Raw genomic sequence first — 23,536 nt, forward strand, 5'->3', positions numbered from 1 at the left:
AAAAACCATAATAATGTATGGGGTATTGTGAAGTTAGGAACTTTTTTGGGGCTTTTATAGATATAGGCATATTTTGGCCCAAAAATTAGAAAAGAGACACATTTGACTTGAGCTTATAAGTTTAAGAACTTTTTGATCTGTGAAATGACAATATTGCCCTCAATTCCCTTGTCTCTCTGTCGTGCGCCTGATTTTTCCGACCAACAATCTTCTGCTTCTCACCGCCGACTCAACACTCTATCAAAATCATAATTTTCAGGTCCAACAAAATCGTTCCTTCACCTCTGACAACTCATACAACATTTTCTTCACCAACCTCCTCCGTTAAAATCCGATAGATCTACTTAAAAGAGTGTTGATGCAAAGAATCTAAACTCTATGGGGATAATGTCTAGGGAATCCACGGATTCTAATTTTAGACACAAATTAAATCAATTCATTCTAAACCAAATTTAGTTGCTAGTGTCGACGAAGCTTCCCATCACGGTTTGTAACATGAGATCTTGAAAGCAGGCAGTCAAAGGCTGGTCGATTAGGCCTTCAAACTGCAATTTTCAAATCTCAAATTGGAGATTGGAAATCAGATAAATATAACTTTTATGGTCGTATTTTGGGGCAAAAAGAAAAAAAATGATAGATTTAAAGAGACAAAGAGATGAATAATTATGGTAGTCATTGAACAATAGCAATTACGAGTATTCTTCTGTATGGTTTGTGTGTGTTTCGAACCTGGGTTTTGGATTCCTTATGGTTGTGTGGGTGAGAGATAATCCAACTAAAAAAAATTAAAAAAGAGAGAAGAGGAAATTATTAGGTTTGTCTGGGTGACGAAGGGTAAAATCGTCAATATCAAGAGATAGAAGTACTTAATTCTATAAGCACATGCATTTTGTGCCTGTATCGACAACGACATAGAATTTTAAGTGCTTTATTCGTAATTGATCCCATTTTTTTAGTGTTTATGTAGATGAGTATTTTTACTTTTGGTGATTTGCAAGAATAGCCATATTTAATAAATGAATTAAGAATATAGCAGCATAATTGTAACAATTAATAAACTAGCATGAGAGACAATGGAAAAGACAATTTTAGTGTTTAGCTGTATAAAAAATATAAATGGACTATTATACATAAAAGTATATCATATTATACACTTTAATTGTTCATAACAAATTCATGAAGTATTGTAAAAAATAAATTGGACGATAAAAAATATAACCAAAAACATACATTATAGTATGTTTTGATTGAATTAAACTAGAGTTTTGATGGAAGAAATCTAAACCCTAAGAGAATTTAGAAAATCCAAAGAAACTAATTTTAGACATGATCCAATCAATTAAACTCTAATTCTTTTATCCTCAAACTACTAATGATTTTGTGTTCTATATAATAAACATGAAATTAGAGAGTTCGGCAGTTTCAATAACTCAAGCTGAATTATTGAACCAAGAATAAGAAGGTAACATTTATAAGAAAATATCAAATTCAATAAAAACAAAGGACTAAAAAATATTGAAATAGTATAGTATTGCTGCCATGAGTGGAGATTTGAAACAGACAATAATAAGAAACCAAAAAAATCAAGTTCTCAAAGTTGATCCTAAATTGAGTGAATTATTGAAACATGGGCTGACGAATGTGGGGATTACGAAGTTATGAATGGACATAGTAGCGAATAAATTACTAATGTTTGGAGAGGAAGAGCAAGCCGCCGTGCTTCTCATGCAGCTCTCTCTTATGGATTTTGATGTTGAGGATGATCAGAATCTGGAATTGAAGAAGAGCAACGACATACCCAAGATGGATCTAGTGATCTACAACCCCATCGACATCTCCAAAATGGATTACGGCGAGCTCCGGCGGTAGGATTTGAAGTTTCTGTGGAGGAAGGAGTTGAAAAAAGAGTGGTGATGGTAAGAGTGATGAGGAGATCGAGGGTTCGAGTTGGGTTGCTGCAAGGCTTCCGTTTCTGGACATGGCGGAGCGGAAGCCAACGTAGACAAAAAATAATATAAAAAAAGAAGAGAAAAACAAAAGAAATGGAAGAAATGTGTGAGGGCAAAATTGTCATATATACATAAAATACATAAAATATTATCTTCCTTTTTGTCAAGTGATAGTTTCTTAATTTAAGTTTTTTTTTTTGCGTTAGTTTTGCAAATTTCTCTTTTACTTTCTCTAAAAGACTAATTTGACCTTTGTTTTTTTTTTCTTCTTTGAAACTGATTTTTGTACAAAAGAGGTTTTAGCAAGATCTTATAAGTGAAATAAAAATTAATTTGGAAACGCAGAAGCCACCGATGCCGACGTTTGCTACAATGGAGCTAAGATATTTTTGCCAGACTATTTCTCTTTCGAAATCCAGATAAGAAACAACCTAATTAGTCAATTACACATCCAAAAAATTTGATTAAATGATCGTTTATATTATCGCTTGGGTTCCTTATATGGTATCATCATTAGGGTTTAGTTATCTTAAATCAATCGAGTTTTGTGATTAGAAAGAGATTTTGGGATAAAAGATTTGATTTTTTTGCAAAAACATTGGATTGAGAAAGCAGCTAAGAGAAAGAAGATGATGAGATGATGATTCAATAGTAAAATAGTCAAATCATCAAATAAAAATGCCCATCTACATAAACCTAAATAAAAAATGTTTATTTTCAAATATTTGGGTTATTTCTATAAAAGCGCCATGAATTTTAGTACCCAGATTTTGAGAAAACATATGTTTCTCTATCAAAGCATAAACAAGAAACAAAGCAATGAGTAGTCCTGACCTGAGGATATTCCGCATTGAAGGGTGACATTCCCAACAGAATGATGCCAACACACCACCAATTAGTAGTTGCACCTGAATGATAATGCTAAGTATAAATTATATTTTAAACAATTTATTTAAATCATATTAATTTATGATTATGCCAAGTATAAATTATATTTTATATAGTTGATGCGACCTCATATTAGTCTCATTAAATCAGCTAAGGTTGCATATTCGGTCTCCGATTTTGTATTTTTTAAAAACATTTGAATCCAAATTGCAAAATTAACACCTTTTTGTTTAAACAACATGCCATTTCGACCCACACGTATCATTGGATTCCAAAACCGTTGTGTTGACTAATTTATATTAATGTTGACTCGTAATTATACACTAAAATACGAGTTTCGGTATGTAAACTGAATTTTTCAAGAGTTAGGATATAAATTAGCACTGATCGTTTGTTCGGATTGGAAAACACACTTTTGAAAATTGTTCGGGTTGAAAATGACCATTTTTCCTGAATTATTATATGCTTAACTTCTTTTTTCTAAAGATATATTATTATTTGTTTATCTAGTAATTTTCTATCTGCAAAATGTTGTTTATCAAATTATTTTGTCTCAATTTATATAACTAAGGAGAGTCCAAATTCCGAATCTTTAAGTGCAAATCATAAGTATGTCTTTTTCTGATTGTGATGATTCGATTTTAAAAGGAAGTAGATCAAAAGATAATTCAGGTTACACCATTTTGATCTGTGAAAGAGCAAAGCTTTCAGATCAATCTTGTAAGAAGATATAGTCCTTGAGATCCACCGATTCACATGGATGCTATGTTACAAAGCCGAGATAGACCAAGGGTGACCCTCGTGCTCTCTGCTACAATTACAGTCGAAGATGTAATCTGACCTTGCCGGGTCGTGGTTGGAACCGGCCTGTCCGGATATAGTTTAAGAACAGTGAATATAAAACTCATTCCCTTAATCAAGCTCCTCTGTTTTGAAAACAAGAATGAAGAAACAAAGGAAGGAGATGAGAGAATAAATTGTAAAGTCCAATTATCAAAGTTATAAAATGGTAAAGAAGAGAAGGTATCTAATATCTATATGATCCAAATCATATTTTTCAGAGAGTATCCGAGCTACAATGTGAAAAGAATAGCAAATAATTCAAATTGAAACTTTAAAAGCTTTAAAAAATAAAAATTCATTAGTCAAAAACATCATGATAAGGTGACAAATTAACTTGGTTGTGGGGTGGATCCACCCAAGCGAAGCGGTCAGACAAATAGTTACATCCAGGGGGACACCGGCTAAATTTGTTACCAGCGAGGGAGTAGTACACAAAAGATCGCGCAGCATGTGATGTATACATGTTATTCCTATCCAGGGCCAAGAGACTAGCTCTTGTAAGAGAGGTATGGTAACCGGCAAATACTGTCAAGCCACCAAGTTCTTTCTTCTCTTCCCATACCTCGCGTTTAAGGTTAAGTTTAAACACTGAGGCTTGGTTGTTGTAGTTACTGAAAGTGGAGATAACATAAACGTCTCCTTCATGCTCCATCATCAACACTCGCATACCCATCAAACTTGGCTGACGAAAAGCTAAACAAGGTTCCAGAGGAAGAATACAAGGTTTCACAGGAAGAATATTCCAGGTTGCTCTGTGCGGGTCGAAAACCCTGAGGTAGCCGCAGGTACTGAGACAAAAGAACATACCATTCGAAAAAACACATTTGTCCCATTTGCGACCGCGTATGTGGTTCCCGAAGCAATTGGTGGTCCAAACGGTTTCACCAAGACGCCAAGTCATGATCTCAAAATAGTAGTTGACACAAGCAACCAAACAACTAGTTGATGTAGGAGCGGCTGAGAAAGCCCCGCAACAGGGTACCAACAGCGGTAAGTAGACGCGCTCACGGGTAAAAGGGTTAAGAAAGAATAATGCCCCGGGGTAATCATATTTTGACACAAGCAGCCAACCATTTTTATAACTAAGGAATTTATGGCACCCTAACCCTGGAAACTCTTGCTTATATGATTGATTTCGTAATGGGTCAAAAAGAATGTAGGTTTCACAAGGAGTGTTGGGATCAGTAAATCCGCGAGATGAGCGTTTTAGTGGATAAAGCAGCCAAGGACGAGGCTGTAACTTCCTGACAGAAGCAGCTGCTTCACACCATGACTTGCAGACAGCGGAAGCTTGTATGTTGGCTCTTAACTCAAGACGGGACAGTATCTCCTGCAGGAGATCTGAGGGAATCTTTTGATCCCACAACAGTCATGTATTACACTTCTTCTTCTTCTTCGATTGACGATCTCTTCTAGTGTTTATTATACTGCATCTGACAATTATAGCAACAAGGAGAATATAGGATTGGTTAAGAAATCACAATGGAATTGGACACTTGTCATTGATGTTCCAATGTTGTACATACTTTAATCGTTCGTTCGTTCGTTCATGCATCAGTAAAAAAACGTAAGAACACAACCCTAGTCTTAATTCAGAGACCATAAACCTTCGAATTCTGATAAAGAGGAATAGAGATAAATAGGAATACTCACGACTGCATCATTCTCGGTCACCGTGAGTGCTTCCGGGGAAAACAACGGTGGAGTTGCGTAGCGGCCGGCAGTGTAATGCCAATCTTCGGTAATTCACTTCTACCGAGAATGATGCAGTCGTGAGTTGTTTTCCAATAGGGTAAATCTTTCGGTTCGGGTTCGGTTTCGGGTCCAATTTTTCGGGTCGGTTTCGGTTCGGGTAATCGGTTTCGGTTTTTTTTCCAGCCCTAGTCAATTGTACTTTTTCATATATAAGACCAGATGTGGTAATCCTGGACCCGGTCACTATTTTGTTCCGGTTCCATTTTTTAAACCGCAACTTATCTCGAATTGGTTTTTTTTTGGGAAAATCCGCAATAACCGGGAATTCAAAGCTTTATACTATCATCTAGCTGGAAATTCACATTCATGTATCCCTCTTATAACCTTGACATGCTTTCTGATTACTAGACTCAAGTTTTCTAAGGACAGGTCAGTACCATCTCTGTTAAAACCTCACAAAATTTCAAAAGGAAGATAACAATGTCACTAAGATGGAGTGACAATCCTCATATAACATGTGAACAAGAGAGAAGAAATCATTACCATATCACTCTTTCATCAATTTTCTCATTCAATGGTCTGTGCATAAGTGCATGTATCTAAAACAAACAAACAAAACTTTGGACTCTAGAGCTACAATATATTTGCGCATCACTATCTACTTCCACTCTCTGAAACTCTTTTGCACATCTGCAAAAAAGTTCAATTGTAGCAATAAGAATTGGATAATGTCTACTCTGCATTGCTGAAACATAAAACTAAGAGAGAATAGTTCAACTACTGAAAATAGTAGAGCTACTTAACCCGGAAAAAGACAGAACAAACATGCAAATTTATTGCTATTTCCATCATAACTTAACTTAAATGTCAACTAATTGAAAAGGGCAACTGAAGATGGAAATAAGAATTAAGAAACAAGAAACAGAGGAAGGAGATGGGAGGGAAGATCAGAGCAAAGGGATAGCCGAACCTCTGAACAATAAGTCTCTATAGTATGTCGCGAGTGATCCCAGGAACTATGGGAGCGAGTTGCGTCTCTCCTTATCCACACAAGGCTTCATTTTTTTCCTGTCATAGTATTAAATCAAAACTTAATGCCCTCTGAATGTGGAATTGAAGTTTATATCGAGAATCAACAAAAGATTGAACATATGTACATAATCTTGAGTTCCTTTCCTTTTTAATCACTTAATATCAAGCTAATTCTAATAGAAATTGTAATAAGGGAAAATATACATATACATTTTTGGTAAGGTTTTTGACCAAAAATGCCTCACTTTTTTACTATTGTCAATATTAGTCCTTAAAAATTTAATCATAACCAAATATTCTATGTCTAAAAACTTACAAATTGTCAACTTTCATTAAATATTTCAATTAAATTTTTATCCTATACTTTAATTTTTCTTTATTGAACTATATTCGAATAAGGCTAATTTCCTAAAATCTCTATATCGACATTAAAGATCAATATATAATTTTCTGTCACTATATTTGTCTTATATATAATTTATTTTGACTTTATATATATAATACATATAGTTAATAAAATATTTAAGTTTTCTACATCTACTGTAATTCAAAATTTAAAAACAGACATATAATATAATACTCAATCAATGAAAACAATAAGTGTACAAGATCCCACATTGCTTAAAATTAATAAATCGTTTAGAGTCATACTATAAAAAAGACCAAAATAATTTTGGATATGAATGAGCGGGAACCTTAATATATCAAACATCCAAAATTAAAAGTGTTATTCGGTTTACTCCGGTTCTTTATTTTAAATTATTAAAAACTTAAAAGTTTTAAAATATTAAATATATTAAAACTTTATTAAAATTCAAGTAGTACAATTTTTAAGACCATAAAAAGTTTTAAATATTAACAATTTTTAATTTTTTGAAGTTTTAAATTTTGTAAATATTTGAATTTTATAAGAAGTTTAAACATATAAATATTAAAAAGATATTAATACGGGCGATATACTACGGGTGAAATCCTATATGTAATAATCAAAATGAAATTATGAAGTTTGGATCGATATTTAAACTTTTTTGAAGTTTCTAATATTATAAATATTCGAACTTTATAAGAAAATGACAAAATGATGAATAATTTCATGGGACGAGGTTATATGGTGGGACGGGTTTGGATTGAAATTAATACGGGATGGTACACTATAGATGAAATCCTAGAATTAACAATCAAAATACAATTATACAATTTTAAACACTAAAAAAAATATTAACGAAACAAATATATAACTTAAAATTTCAACAAAAAAAATTAGTTAATAAAATCGTCTTGAGGTGTATCATAATATCATACATTAAAAAAACAATAGAATGTATCTATAGTTCATCTTAAAAACAAAAATTTAATTTTTTATTTAATAAAAATATAAGCTTATGATGTACCTCTTGAATATGTTATTTATATATATATATATATATATATATATATAAAATATTAAATAAAATAAAAATCTCTAATTTTCTAACAAAAATATTAACATGCGGTATACCGCGGGTCAATATCTAGATAATACAAGTTTTAAATTATTATTACCTCTACAAAACTCTAACCACAAAGAAAAATAATGAATTTTAATATTAAATTAATATACAACAAATATCAGAACATAAAACATGAATTACCCAAGTTTAACATAAATAAAAACTAGGTGTCAAGAATATATCATTCATATACAAACAATAATTTTTATAAAAAAGATTTATATAACTTTTAAATAAACATATTTATCCGCGGTGTACCGCGGGTCAATATCTAGTTGGAAGTAAAAGAGGTTACTTAAAAATAATTACTATATATGCATTCTATGTAAACTGTCATCAATACCCTTTTTTGAATGACCTCGAAGGCCTGGATCCTATTCTGGTATGTTTTAATTCTTCATATGTCAAACCTAAAACAAGCTTTGTGTGGGATGCTTAATCTCCATGTACGAGGTATTCATGTGAGAGAGGATCCACTTATTTCGTTCCAGTTTTACATCTATCCATATCCGAATTTTGGCTTCTGCTTCACCTGCTCCCATCATATGGATCTTATGCTTCAAAGTATATTCTGAAAATTCTCGAAGAGATCTAAACCTTATGCTTTGGTTCTAAAGCAATCCTCAATCGATTACATCACCATAGTCTCCCGAATCTTTGTCCTCGTGCTACTTTGGGTAGTTCATCTTGCTCCGGTGAGAATCAACGCATTGATTCTTTCATCAACGTCACAAATTCCTGTGGCCATGACTTATCTGTCGTCTTTCGAATCTTTCGAAAATGATCTCTCGATTAACCATGACCTCACATGTCTCAATACGCTCCCTTGCTATTGCCTCACAACTCTCTTTGTTTTAAAATCGTTGAATCTTATCTATATCTTTATGACATTTGGGAATGTCTTATTTTGTATTGCTTTAAATTTGGATCACATATATCTTTTTCTTTGTATTTGTTCCTTTGAATGAATGAAAGAAAGTATTTGACAAAAAAATAGGGTTTATATTATATATTCTATACACCGTGCATGTTCTATGAAATTTAGATTGTGATCTATACGCTCTACATGATGTACAAAATTTAGAAGTCATTTACGTACTACGACTTTTGGAATTCTTATTTCTACGAAATTTAGAATATGTATTATATATTACACTTTATGTTCTAAAAAAATAGAAAACATTGTCTAACTTTTACTTTACCTTCTATGTTTGTTCGAAAATATCACCCTTATATTCTACAAAAATTAGAAAACAAATTATTTTTAATTTAGAATTTCTTAAGGAAGGAAAGTGAATATAATTGCTTCTAGAACTAACTCAAACAAAAAATTGACCAGAATTTCATACAATAACACAACACACAAGTAACTTCCGCCAAACCTTAATGAATCTTTGCTTCCTTACTCTCGGATTTGTCGTTTCGATTGAGGGTATGATTTGAAAAAATAAGAAGAGATTGTGGATGAGGTTTGAAGAAAAAAAGAGATTTAGGCTGCAGAAAAATTTAACGGCGGAACAAGAGGACGAAGTAAAATAATGTCGAGTTTTATTTTCTATCCAAAAAGTATTATTTAAAAAAAAATAAAAAAATCATCAGCTTGGTTTTCAGAAGAAAAAAATCAATAATTTTGGATGGTTGTTTTCTTTTTGGAAATTGAAAGTATAATATTTGACTTATATTAATTTTTTTTTTTTTGACAGCAATTGACTTATATTAATTTATATGTTACCAATCTTTAATCTACATACATATAAGGACAAAAACTTTAGAAAACTTCCTTCATTTCTAATTTTCCCTTATAATATTAATGAATTCAGATCTTCATATCAACCTAAACCGATAAACATTGATGACCAAAATCTCTCAATCACTTCACAATCCGCCAATTGCGAGATTGCCTCTCAAAAGAACCATCGCAGATCTAGAGACCATAGCAACCGTCTCGCTTGAGACTATAAAAACTTTTCTAATATTGATGGTTATATGTTGCATCATCATAAACTATAACATAATAAACTCAGTCATTAATTATTAAAAAAATAATAATAATTTTACAAATATCCTGAGGATCAACAAGTAGGAAAAGGAATATTACAAGCTTTGCAAGTTTTTTGACCATTTGGAGAATTAAAAAGTGCTTGTACGTACCACACGCCTTTTATGAATTGACACAAACACGTTTGGTGTTCTACCATTACTTGACAGCAATGTGGAGTCGGTAGAATTTTAGAGTTGGTCAACGGTAGCAAACATGGTACAATAACATCCATTGGATTGCATGTCACATCTCCGGTCGGACCTTCAACCATTGTGGCTCTGATCAAAGTTGGAGACAATTGGATTACTGTCACCAGCACGAGCAGTGTCAATGTTGTAAACTTCATGTCTTACAAATTGGTTTTTTTTTTTTTGGTTTTAAGAATAATTGAGATTTGGGTTTTGTTTGTTTTTTATTTATCGATGGTGAGAGTTATATTATAAATGTAGTTGGAGATATGGAGTTTTATATGGTTCCATCGTGTGATCTAGAGTCAATAAATATATCTTATCTCATTATTAACTAAACTTAAATGCATATCATGTTTATGTGACATTAATTTGTTGATATTTTTTTAATTTACATATTAATAGGTTGCCTAAATAACTAGAAAAGTAAATAAATTGGTTTTGCACTCTATCTAGTCAATGAATTTGAATTTACACGTCTTATTTTTGGAAGTCCACTTTGACATTTTATTTATGAATTTAATATGCAGTGCACAAAAGATTTGAAGAGTCTCAAATATAAGTATGTTTAGCTATTAAATACCATTTTCTGAAATATTAAATAAGTTAGCAAATTATATATTCATGATTGAATATTGATACCATGCACGTAGTTAAATCTGAATTTTGGTTAACATTTTTAATTATTACTGGATATATAAAGAAATTGGTATTTATCTAAGATTCTGTTTTCTATTTTAGGGATATTTTGATTTATAATTTTAGAGATTTTTAGAAAATAATATATATCTCCCTAAATTTTGTAGTATAGTATCTTGATTATACAACTACAATATTTTACTCTTTTTAACATTTAATTATAAATTTCATGTGTACTTATTATATAAAGTTTTGTGAAAACTTGATAAACAAAAGAAGAAGAAGTAAGCCTCATCCAAATAGGAAGATTACAAAAATCAGTTCATTCCGAACATTCGGTCTTAGCCAAACTTAACCAAAACTGAAAGATGTCTAAAAGATGCAAACCATATGAGTTTTAAGGTTTACCCGAACCAAACTGAATCACCTAATTTTGAATACAATTTAAATTCAGTTGCGTTTGCGGCTCTTGTAAAGTTTTTTTTTTTTAATACCAGTAGTTTTGAGCCAAATTTCGTAATCCCTCAAGGCCCAAAATCACATCATGTATTTGTTTAGTCTCAAACGTCACTCAAACCGACGACCTCTAAACTTCGCCTAGGATCTTTACCAGTTGAGCTTAGAGGTCTTTACCAGTTGAGCTAACAACACTTGATTATTGTAAAGTTTTTGCCACTCTAAACAAAACAGAACAAGACATATAAAGTTTTTTCTGTGATCTTCTTCTTTTGTAGTCTTCTAGTTGGTTCTGAGAGAATTAGCACTCTTCCTTTAAACACTTAAAATCTCTTTAACAAATTATTAGTGGATGTTTGTCAACTGTTGTCCTGGCGCGAGATGTACCGTTTGATTGCGGGAACTCGTTAAATCGGTGTAGTCCTTTCTGTTTATTGATGTTGAATCATGTGAGTTAATCGACTGAGGATCAAAGAATGTAAACAAATTTTAATATTAATGAATATAGATCTCGAATCTCTAAACCCATCATTGACTTTGTGTTCAAACAACCTGTAAACTTGAGACGATCTCGTGATTACTATTATAATTATCTTAAAATATGCATATATACCAAGACAAGAACCACAAGCTGCGGGATAAAGTAAAGAAGCCAAAACTGTAAACTTTGATGTTTTGATTTTATTTAGCTTAAGTTTCAATGACAAAGATACATTGGTTTTATAGAGTTTCTATTCTTTAACCTAGTGTCTCCTTGTCTTGCTTAGTTGTCTTTGAATGCTATGTGTTTGACTTAATCATCGCACGCTCCAAGCATTTCAAATCTGTTCATTGTCGCTACCTCCGTACTGCAGGACTGTTCTGCTAATCCTCTGCTTTTGTCTTGTTCTGCAGATAACCGTTGAGGACGACAGGGCTTTGTTGTGTTATGGATCGTGTTGGGCTTCTGTAGCTTTAGGCCCAACTGCGAAGTGTTGTCGTTTTGAGCTGAGTTACTAATACTCCCCCTCAAACTTGGAGTTGGTGGCAAATCGACGCCAAGTTTGAATCTTAGAGTTGTGAACGGAGCTGCTGGAAGAGATTTTGTGAAGATGTCAGCTAGTTGAAGATACCCTGGGATGTGATTGACGATGAGCTCCCTAAACGCGACTTGTTCACGCACATAATGATAGTGAGTTGCGAAGTGTTTTGTTCTCGGATGGAATGATGGATTTGCAGTGAGGCAAACTGCAGAAAGATTGTCACAGAATAGTTCTGGTTTCTGCAACTAAGGAACTCCTAGATCTTTGAGAAGATTGACAATCCAGGTGATTTCTGAAGCCGTCTCTGACATTGCCCTGTATTCAGCTTCAGTGGAGCTCTTTGCTACCGTTGGTTGTTTTCTTGATGACCACGATATGAGATTGTTACCTAGAAAGGTACAGAAACCTCCAGTGGATCTCCGTGAAGCATGACATCCAGCATGATCACTATCACTATAAGCCCTCAATTTACAGTCTGTGTTTTTGTTGAAAGAAATTCCCATTGTAGTGGTACCTTTGATATATCTTAAAATGCGTTTCAGTAGGTGGAAATCTGATAGCGTAGGAGCGTGCATCTTCTGACAGACATAGTTCACAGAGAATTGAATGTCTGGCCTTGTGAGTGTCAGATACTGCAATTTTCCCGCGAGACTGCGAAAATATGTTGGATTATCAAAGAGTTGTGACTGATGAGGAGCATTGTCTGGCTGAATTGGTAATGGTGTTGCCACTGGAGCACAGTCTTTCATGCCAGCTGTGAAAAGGAGATCTTCAGCATATTTTGGTTCAGATAAGAAGAGACCCTTTTGATGAAATTGAGCCTGAATTCCCAAAAAATAGTTGAGTTTGCCTAGATCTTTCATCTTGAATTGTTTGTTGAGTTCGTTGAGGAGATTTGACAGTAGCTTTGAGCTGTCCCCAGTGATGACCATATCATCAACGTTGAGAAGCAACATGATAACATCCGAGTTCTTTACGCAGACAAAGAGAGATGGATCTGAAAAACTGCATACAAAACCAAAAGAGAGTAAGAAGTTACTGAATTTGTCAAACCATGCTCGTGGGGACTGTTTTAGTCCATAGAGAGACTTGTGTAGCAGGCACACATGATTTGGTAATGCCTTTTTTACAAATCCAGCTGGTTGCTTCATGTACACAGTTTCTGTAAGATCTCCGTGAAGATATGCGTTCTTTACGTCCATTTGCTTCAGTTCCCAATTCATGATGGTGGCAAGATGCAAGACTGCTCTCACAGTTGCTGATCTAACCACAGGACTGTAGGTCTCAAGGTAATCTATTCCCTCTTCTTGATTAAAGCCTTGAGCTACTAATCTAGCTTTATACTTGTCTAAAGATCCATCAGCTAGAAGCTTTACTCTGAAAACCCACTTGGAACCTAACACATTCATTGCAGCAGTCCACTTTTCATCTTTTAAAGCTTCAGTTACTGTTTTGGGCATTGGATGAGAGACTTTATGAGCAAGCATGGCATACCTTTTATTTGGTTTGCTAATACCTGCCTTGGATCTTGTTACCATAGGATGAGTTGATTCTGTAGCTGTAGTTGTTCTTGATGCAAGTTGCTCTAGTCTAGAAGGTAACGGAGAAACGATGTTGCCTATAGGATCAAGATCTAAGCTAGCCGTACACTCAGGACGTTTTCCATCACTTCTAGACCTTTGCTCCGGTGTTGTTTCATTATCTTGCTGAAGAACTGTTTGTAACGGTATAGCACTTATTGGATCTGCAATCGTTAGTTGCATATTTTCAGAGTTCTCCTCACTCAAACCATTTCCAAAAATTGGTTGATTTTCTGACATGGACTCTTGTTGATGATTCTCTGTAGAAGCAGTTGTTCCATTTTCTTGCGTATTGGTTTCTGATGACGAAGTAGTGGAAAAACCTTGAAGCCAAGCTGCAAACAATGGAGTTGGAGATGCAGTCTGCTGATTGATGTAAGTGTCTGCGAATGGGAAAGATTCTTCAGCAAACAAGACATGACGACTCAGATAAACTCTGCCTGTTGGTGGATAGAAACATCGATAGCCTTTGTATTTATCAGTGTATCCTAGAAAGATACATTTCAGAGATCACGGATCAAACTTTGTGCGAGCATAGTCTCGAAGTGTTGGAAAGCATGCACAACCGAAAGTCCTTAAAGCCGAGTAGTTTGGAACTTTTCCAAACAAAGCTTCATATGGACTAATCTTGGTTGCTAGAGCTATTGTTGGTAGAAGGTTGCTGAGAAAGTTTGATGTAAAGAAAGCTTCAACCCAATATTTCTGTGGTGTCTTGCTTTGAAACATTAGAGTGAGTCCCATCTCTGTCAACTGTCTATGTTTTCTTTCAGCCATGCCATTTTGTTGAGGTGTGTGAGGACATGACATATAACGTTGTATGCCTGAATCTTGTAACTGCTTGAAAAACCTTTGACTAATAAATTCTCCTCCTCCATCACTCTGAAAAGTTCCAATTTTCGTTTGTAAAAGATTCTCAACAGAACTCTGAAACTTGATGAATATTGAGCAGAAATCTGATTTCCTCTTTAATGGATAGAACCAACTAAATCTTGATAGATTATCAATAAAGATTACATAGTACTGGAAACCTTGAACAGAAGAAACAGGAGCTGGACCCCAGAGATCACAGTGAACTCTCTCTAGAGGTCTTGAAGCAATAAATTCAGAAGAAGAAAATGGCAATCTTGAACTCTTCCCAAGTCGACAGGATTCACACGCCGCATTGGTACTTTTATTGATTTTGATCGCCTTACTTAAAGATAAAAGCTGGAGGACTTGAGGATTCGGATGTCCCAATCTCATATGCCACACTGCATCAGATGCCTTGACTTGTCTGGTTGAGTAGAACATCTGAAACTTTGGATTCTCCAACTTATAGAGACCATCACTAGTGCTGCTTCCCATTGTCAAAACTTTGCTTGTTGCTTTGTCCTTTACAAGAACACCATTAGCATCAAACGTAAAAGAGCATGGATAATCTTTTGTTAACTTTGATACTGACAACAGAGATTTAGCTATATCAGGACAAACTAATACATCTTTTAATGGCAGATTACCTGACGTTGATGGTAGACTAGCAGAACCAATGTGAGTTATGGGTAAGAAATTACCATCACTCGCCATTATTGTGTCATTACCATAATAGGGCTGACTTTGTTGCAGTCTCTGACCATTGTTGGTGATGTGAGCAGTTGCTGCAGAGTCAGGAACCCAAGCACCATCATCCGTAACATCAGTAATATGCAAAGCAGAGAATGCAGCAGCAGCAGCTTCAGAGTACTGATAGCTTTCATCAAAACGATGCCAACATTGAATAGCAGGGTGTCCTCTTTTACCACAGATCTGACATGTTGGTCTTTCACCGGACGACTGAGAACTTAAAGAAAGAAACTGTTGCTGAAAACCTCGACCTCTAGTTGAGTAGTTTCCGCGTCCTCTTCCTCTAGATCCTTTACCTCGACCTCGAGAGGAGTTGTTGAATGTACCAAATGCTAGGTGTGGTGATACATCTGCTGCAGTGTATCCTTGAAGCCTATCATCATAGCTTTTTAGACGAAACATGATTTCAGTATAGGATGGACCAGGAGAACATCCAAGGTGTTTTCAAGTGAAGTAATCAGTGGCTCATATTCACGAGTTAGACCATGAACCATTGCAAAAATCTTCATCTTTTCTGTAACAGGACTTCCTACTGAAGCAAGCTGATCGCAAATATTCTTTAGACAACGCAAATACTCATCCATGGTTTTTCCTTCTTTTGACAAACCATGGAGACGACGCTGAAGCTCAAAGACACGAGATGCAGAAATACGGTTAAAATGACTTGCGAGGTTTAGCCATACCTCTTGAGACGTTTTGGAACCGACAACCACACTAAGAATGTCTTCAGTAAGCGAACCCAGAAGCCATGACTTGACGACTTGATCTGAACGGTGCCACGCCTGGAAATCTGGATTTGCAGCTGTATCCGTGTGACCTTCAATGTGAGGAACCGGAATGGTGCTTGCTGGAACCGAGATTGCGCTAGTGACGAACCCGAGAAGGCCTTGGCCAGAGAGAAACGATTCGAACTGAGATTTCCATAGTAAATAGTTGCGATCTGTAAGCTTTACGGTAACGCAATTTGAGATGTCTAACGACGGACATGAATAAATTTCCATGGATCTATCCATGGCTCTGATACCATAAAGGAAAGAAGCCAAAACTGTAAACTTTGATGTTTTGATTTTATTTAGCTTAAGTTTCAATGACAAAGATACATTGGTTTTATAGAGTTTCTATTCTTTAACCTAGTGTCTCCTTGTCTTGCTTAGCTGTCTTTAAATGCTACGTAACCATATCACGTCGTCTCCGCTTTCTTTTCTCTTTTTTTTTTTTTTTTTTTTTTTAACAATAAAAATAAATGGAAAAGGAAATCAAAAGAGCATGTTTGATATTCCAAAGATGAAAAGTAGTAAATCAAAGAGACGAATCTCAAATCAACATTTTTATTTTTTTTCATAGTTGCGGAAGCAAAAAAAGCCTTTAATCCATAGGAATTAGGATCGAAGGCTCTGATAGCATGATAAATTTGATGAGAGTAACCTTAGTAGTATAATAGTTTCTCTCAATTATATTCATTAGCCAAAAGGCTTATTTATACAAGAATATTACTTGCATAGCAAATTCTTTAGATTATAGAAAAAAAAAAAAAACAAAAAAAAAAAAAGAGAAGAGGAGAGACGTGATCATCTTCTTGATTCGGTCAATTTTTTTTTTTTTTTTTGGCCACGGTAGATTTTTTATTTGCTAGCAAAACTTGCTAGTTATTTGAAGAAGAAGATATACTGACGAAGAAGACGTTGTTTATTGTCACGCACTACAAAAGTGACCTGAACCAACGATTTACTTGGATAAGGATGATGACCAACAAAACCATATGGTTATGTTTGGTATTTTTTAACCGGTCTTTATGTGGTTTTTGTTTACACTACGAAAAGATAAAAGCCACGAAGATGACTGACGGATATGATGCTGATCCGGCGGTAATTAATTTGAATTCAACCATGACTACTACACAAGTTTCTTCATGAACACGAAAGTTCGAAGAGCAACCAAGACTTGTGATCTAAAATCGATGGAGATACAACTACTAAAGTATTTTCTATCGAATTGATGATATAAATGTCATTGATGACCCTATAGTGGGTATGAAGACCATGAAGATGATTTGATGATTGTCCAATCTCATATGTGTTACCACATATGAGCTTGCGGGAGGGTATTAGGAGATCTCGGGAATTACGAGATCGACTTGAAAGGAAAGTTAATATTGTAAAATATATTCTTGTTATTAAATAGGTAGATTTACTATTATCATAAATCTAAAGAACTTGTTATGCAAGTAATATTCTTGTATAAATAAGCCTTTTGGCTAATGAATATAATTGAGAGAAACTATTATACTACTAAGGTTTCCTCCAAACTTATCAGTTTGTCTTAATCATCGCACGCTCCAAGCATTTCAAATATGTTCATTGTCGCTACCTCCGTACTGCAGGACTGTTCTGCTAATCCTCTACTTTTGTCTTGTTCTGCAGATAACCGTTGAGGACGACAAGGCTTTGTTGTGTTCTGGATCGTGTTGGGCTTCTGTAGCTTTAGGCCCAACTGCGAAGTGTTGTCGTTTTGAGCTGAGTTACTAATACGGGATACTATAGAACTCAAACAAAGAAAAATGTGTGAACATATATGCTCTATATGTTCTGAGATGTTTTCACGACTATTTTGCTTGCATTATACTTAGTGATTCTTAAAACCTCTCATCAAATAATCTCGCCCACAACTCTATGGACTCGGGGTTGGAGCCGGAGTCGAAACTCATATCACTCACTTGCCAAGTCTATACTCTCAGTGAAGATTGGTGTCAAGATTCAAATTCGAACCCGGATTCGGTTTCAAAGTTATCATCATGTATTATTCAAATAATCTACTTGGCCACCTCAATGGATTTGGATTCGGAGCCGAAGCCACAATCTGAGCTGATGTCACTCATTACTCAAACAACATGTGTCTTCAACTCTTTAGATTTGAATTCTCAGCCTAGACCGCTAAGGAAGCTTATATATATCACTCATTTCTCGAAAATATCTCTCTCATACCAACGCTATATACACACTTGGAGCCGGATCAATACATGTTCATGGACCTCGTTGTTGAAGCAGGGAGTCTCCAGCCGGAGATGGAGCTCATGTTTCTTGTTGCAGAAACAATGAATCTCGAGCCCAAGACGAAGCTGGTAACACTCGTTCGTAAAATATTCTGTCAAGAAACTCTTGTTTGTATAAACTGAATCTCTTAGGGTTTTAGGTTACATTGTTTGGTTTATATATAGGTTACAACTTGAGCATAAAGTTAACCTATTCTAAATATCAAAACCGACTAAGCCCATAGGCCCAATATCCCCCCTCAAGCTGGAGTATGGAGGTTACAAATACCCAGCTTGACAAGAAAATCTTCAAATTGTTGACGTCCCAAAGCCTTCGTCATAATGTCTGCCAATTGAGTCGTAGTCGAAACGTGTTTGGTTGCTATGACCACACGAATAATCTCATCACGAACGAAATGAACATCACGTCTGACATGTTTGGTGCGAGCATGAAACACCGGATAGCAGCAAGCATAATGGCGGATAAGCTATCGGAGTGAAGAGTGATTGGTGTGTTAACCTTAATGCCAAGAGTTGGTAATAACTCACAAAGCCAAAGAATTTCACTCACGGTATCTGCCATGGCGCGATATTCAGCTTCAGCCGAAGAACGAGAGACAACATCATGCTTTTTAGTTTTCCAAGATAACGGTGAGTCGCCAAACTGTATAAACCAACCGGTAAGAGAACGACTAGTGATCGGACAAGCACCATGATCCGAGTCACACCAAGCAGTCAATGTTAAGGGCGTGTTAGCACGAAGTAGAATGCCCTGACCAGGACTGTTTTTGTCATAGCGAACAACACGGAGAGCAGCGTTCCAATGAGCGTTTTGTGGATCATTCATAAACTGAGACAAAATATGAATGACATAGGACAGCTCGGGTCGTGTGTTGCCCAAGTAAATAAGCCGACCAACAAGACGTCTATACCTTGTAGGGTCTGAAAAAGAACCATCTTGCGCAAGAGACAACTTGTGATTTTGTTCCAAAGGAAACGTTGTTGGTTTGACTCCCATGAGACATGTTTCTGAACTAATATCCAAAGCATACTTACGTTGGCATAGATACATCCCTATGGGGCTACGAGCCACTTCGATGCCCAAGAAATAGCGCAGAGGTCCCAAATTCTTCATATGAAAACAAGAACTCAAATAATGTTTGAATTCGTTAACAATATGAATCGAGGTTCCCGTAATAATCAAGTCATCGACATAGACCAACACGTGAAGCCTTGTAATACCGGTCGCGAGGACGAAGAGAGAATAATCAGAATAGTCTTGCTCAAAACCATATTGTTTCAAAGCTGAACCAAGTTTCGCGAACCAACACCGAGGAGCTTGTTTCAGACCGTAAAGCGACTTGTGAAGACGACAGACTTTAGTGTTATCATCTGTGCGAAAACCCGGAGGAAATTTCATGTAAACCTCCTCATCAAGATCACCATGTAGAAATGCGTTGTGAACATCCATTTGATGAACTTCCCAATCTAAAGATGCAGCCTGTTGCAAAAATGTTCTCACGGTGATCATCTTAGCGACTGGTGCAAATGTTTCGGAGTAGTCGATACCTTCTTTTTGATTATTTCCAAGAACAACAAGACGAGCTTTGTGTCGTTCTAACGTACCATCAGAATTGAATTTTAGACGAAAAACCCATTTGCAACCAATGGGCTTTTTACCTGCAGGAAGGGTTTCAACAGTCCAAGTTCCATTCTCTTCCAACGCATCAATTTCATCTTTGACTGCATATCTCCAATTTTCATCTTCAATTGCTTCTTGATAAGACTTTGGTTCAACTCCTGAAGTAATAGCCAACAAAAAATGTTGATATTTATCTGAAAATTGTGAGCTGGATATGAAATTGTCAATTGGATATGGCGTTGATGATGGATGTGGATTATGAAGGAGAGAAGTGACATAGTCAGCGAGTTTTGTTGGAGGTTTCTTTTTCCTGAATCCAAAGCCGAGTTGTTCTGGTTCAGAGTTACTGTTTGTATCCGTTGAAGACGAAGAAGTGGAATTATCAGTGACGTCATCAATGGCAGAATCATGATCGGCCAGAGAATTGTCATACGCTTCATTGATATCTTCTGATTGGTCAGGACGAGATATAGATTTTGGAGACGATGAAGGTGAATCAACCGGATGTGTCTGCGGGTTTGGTTCTGTATGCGTAGTAGAATCAACCGGATCGGTTTGAGGTTGAGGTTATTCCGGTTCAGTTAGAGGCGGAGAAGACTCTGGTTCGGTTGGAGATTGAGGAGGATCCGGTTCGGTTGGAGAGTGAGAAGATTCCGGTTCATTATCATCAAAACCGTTGGTCAAACCGATAGCTTCTTCTTCATTACTTAAGCTTGACGAGAGAGATGGTTGATTTGGGAGCTCAATTGTATAAGGTAAAACAGATTCTTGAAAGATTACATCTCGAGAGACCGTAACTGCTCTGGTTTCAAGGTTATAAACACGCCATCCCTTTTTGCCAAATGGATAACCAACAAAGATTGCCTAAGTACTCCTGGCTGCAAATTTATCACCTCCATGTTTTTGGTTGTGAACATAGCACAAACACCCAAAAACACGAATGTGATTCATTGGTGGAGGTCGATTATAAATGAGTTCGAAAGGAGTCTTTCCACCAAGTATTTCAGTAGGAGTACGATTGATGAGGTACCCGGCTGTCAAAGCGCAATAACCCCAAAACTCAATGGGAAGATTAGCTTGGAAAAGTAGACCTCGGGCAACATTCAATATATGCCTATGCTTTCGTTCAACACGGCCATTTTGCTGCGGAGTGCCAACGCAGGATGTTTCATGTATGATCCCGTGTTGATTAAAGTAATCTCTTAGACAGATGAATTCGCATCCGTTGTCACTTCGAATTGTTTTCACCTTAGTAGAAAATTGACGTTCAACTAAAGCAACAAAATTCTTAAGCTGTGTAGGAGCTTCTTGTTTGGAATGTAACAAGTAAATCCAGACTGCTCTCGAATAGTCGTCAAGTATGGTGAGAAAGTATTTAGAGCCACAAATGGAAGATGTACGATAAGGACCCAAAGATCGCAGTGAATCAGTTCAAAAGCAACATTTGTCTTATTATAACTCAAAGGAAAAGACTCTCTCGTTTGTTTAGCGCGGATACAAACTTCACACGCCTTAGTATCAAACTTAGTACTAAAATCCAAAAACTTTAACATATCCATAGCTTTAGAAGAAGGATGTCCCAACCGCGAATGCCATACTTCCATAGATGATGAATCCATTGAATGAACGGCTGCAGCTACTCCTACTCCTCTCAAAAAATAAAGACCATTCTCCTGTTCACCTGCTCCAATCAGGGTCTTGGTGATGCGGTCCTGAATGAGACATAGCCGATCAGTAATCTGAAATACACAACTACGTTCTCTAGTTAACTGTGATACTGAAATAAGGTGACATTGCAGCCCATCAACAAAAAACACATCTTGAATACACAGCGCAGAACCAAAAACAACTCGACCCTGTTTAGTAGCCATGGTGAAACGGCCATCTGGAAGTTTGATGAGTACAGGAGCCATATCGCGAACATCGATTAAAAATTCAAGAGTGCCTGTCATGTGATTAGAAGCTCCTGTATCAATAATCCATGACTCAAGAAAAGATATACCTGATTTTTCTTTTGAGTTGAGTTTCCTGTTTGCAAGTGTTTGCACTAGTGAGTCCCATTCGTCGTTACTCAAACCAATTATCCCGACGCGATCTGCGGATGTGAGAGAGGACGTTGACGCAGATAAGGCTGTGTTGACACCAAAACTTTGCAACTGATTCTGGTTTGAAGTGGTTTCATGATTAACTTGACCAGTCCCGAAGCTTTTGCCCGTCATTGAGCCCACCGAAGAGGTTGTTGTTCCACGGCCAACACCACCCGAAGTTGAATTTCCCTTATTTGAATTGTTTCCATTTTTATTTCTGGAATTTGACTTCGGATTGTGCTCCCACCAATCTAGATAGCCTATTTTCTTGAAGCAGTTGTCGGCAATGTGATCGGTGCGTCCACAGATGGTACATGAAACAGAGCTTCCTCTGTTGTCAGAAAAATTCCTAGAAGAATTGGTTTGAACAGCAAAACTGACGCCATCTGATCTTTCTTCATGAGTGCGACTTAGATTTTTGGATTCCTCGTCCAGAGTTAAAGCGTTGTAAGCGTCTTCTAGGCTTGGTAAAGGAACACGTGAAAGCAAATTTGATTTAACGGCTCCGTAGATGGTATCATCTAGACCCATTAAAAACTGATGCAATTTGTCCTCTTCTCGCTCTTTTCGAACCTCCTCCATTGTTTTTGCGTTTTGGTAATCGGCAAGACTCCCCCACAGCTGAGTTAGTTTGCCGTAATATGCTTCGATAGCAAGACCTCTTTGTCTGCAATTTGCCAATTCAGTTTTCAATCTTTGAACTCTCTGGCCGTTTTTCACTCCAAATCTCTTTTGAATATGAGTCCAGAGTTCATGAGAGTCATTGATGTGAGATAGGGACGAAGAGAGCTTTTCTTCAATCGTGAGTTTGATCCAAGAGACAAGAAGCGCGTTGTTAGCAATCCAGTCTTCAAAGTCGGGATCGTCGTCTGGTGGTTGAGGTATAGAACCGTCGACAAAACCGAACTTCTTTCTAGCTTTCAAAGCCAAGCATATGTTGTTGGCCCATTCGTCGTAGTTTGGACCACGCAACAAAGGCTTGGAGATCACGGTTCCGGGGTTCTCACCGGAAGTTAAATCGTATGGAGATATTGTACGGCGATTGGTGGTGGAGGTTATCAGAGCCGACGACGTAGCAGAATTCGTGGCCATGATTTTCTCCTTTGTGAGATAGTTTTAAAAAACAGAAAATAAGAAACAGAGTTGTTTTAGCGGAAGTTTAGATCATAGAATCGAACAAACCCTTGAGTAGTTTAGGTTTTGCTCTGATACCATGTCAAGAAACTCTTGTTTGTATAAACTGAATCTCTTAGGGTTTTAGGTTACATTGCTTGGTTTATATATAGGTTACAACTTGAGCATAAAGTTAACCTATTCTAAATATCAAAACCGACTAAGCCCATAGGCCCAATATATT

At 36.1% G+C, this 23,536-nt stretch overlaps 2 protein-coding genes, 1 long non-coding RNA gene, 1 other non-coding gene and 3 pseudogenes across 7 annotated transcripts; 3 read left to right on the forward strand and 4 right to left on the reverse strand.

Annotated features, from left to right (window-relative positions):
• Positions 1-467: 467 nt before the first annotated feature.
• AT3G00560 lies at positions 468-1,119 on the forward strand. Its single transcript, NR_143832.1, has one exon. It is a non-coding gene; the product is annotated as an uncharacterized misc_RNA (transcript).
• Positions 1,120-1,603: 484 nt separating this feature from the next.
• On the forward strand, positions 1,604-2,002 carry AT3G29140 (uncharacterized protein; the record flags this gene model as incomplete). The annotated part of the gene is made up of 2 exons (NM_113837.2): positions 1,604-1,865; positions 1,909-2,002. Exons 1-2 carry the CDS (start codon positions 1,663-1,665, stop codon positions 2,000-2,002), a joined length of 297 nt encoding a protein of 98 aa, NP_189558.1. The 5' UTR covers positions 1,604-1,662.
• A 1,483-nt stretch (positions 2,003-3,485) lies between these two features.
• On the forward strand, positions 3,486-3,690 carry AT3G05705. Its single transcript, NR_141194.1, has one exon. It is a non-coding gene; the product is annotated as an other RNA (long non-coding RNA).
• A 480-nt stretch (positions 3,691-4,170) lies between these two features.
• On the reverse strand, positions 4,171-5,052 carry AT3G29150 (annotated as a pseudogene). The gene has a single exon.
• Positions 5,053-9,909: 4,857 nt separating this feature from the next.
• On the reverse strand, positions 9,910-10,349 carry AT3G29152 (Bifunctional inhibitor/lipid-transfer protein/seed storage 2S albumin superfamily protein). The gene has a single exon (NM_001084752.1). The coding sequence runs from the start codon at positions 10,282-10,284 to the stop codon at positions 9,970-9,972; it is 315 nt and encodes a 104-aa protein (NP_001078221.1). The 5' UTR covers positions 10,285-10,349; the 3' UTR covers positions 9,910-9,969.
• A 1,585-nt stretch (positions 10,350-11,934) lies between these two features.
• On the reverse strand, positions 11,935-16,435 carry AT3G29153 (annotated as a pseudogene; the record flags this gene model as incomplete). Its single annotated transcript has 1 exon — positions 11,935-16,435.
• A 2,290-nt stretch (positions 16,436-18,725) lies between these two features.
• Positions 18,726-23,450, reverse strand: AT3G29156 (annotated as a pseudogene; the record flags this gene model as incomplete). Its single annotated transcript has 1 exon — positions 18,726-23,450.
• Positions 23,451-23,536: the final 86 nt, after the last annotated feature.

Source organism: Arabidopsis thaliana, chromosome 3 (assembly GCF_000001735.4).
Source record: "Arabidopsis thaliana chromosome 3, partial sequence".
In the NCBI taxonomy this organism is placed as follows: domain Eukaryota; kingdom Viridiplantae; phylum Streptophyta; class Magnoliopsida; order Brassicales; family Brassicaceae; genus Arabidopsis; species Arabidopsis thaliana.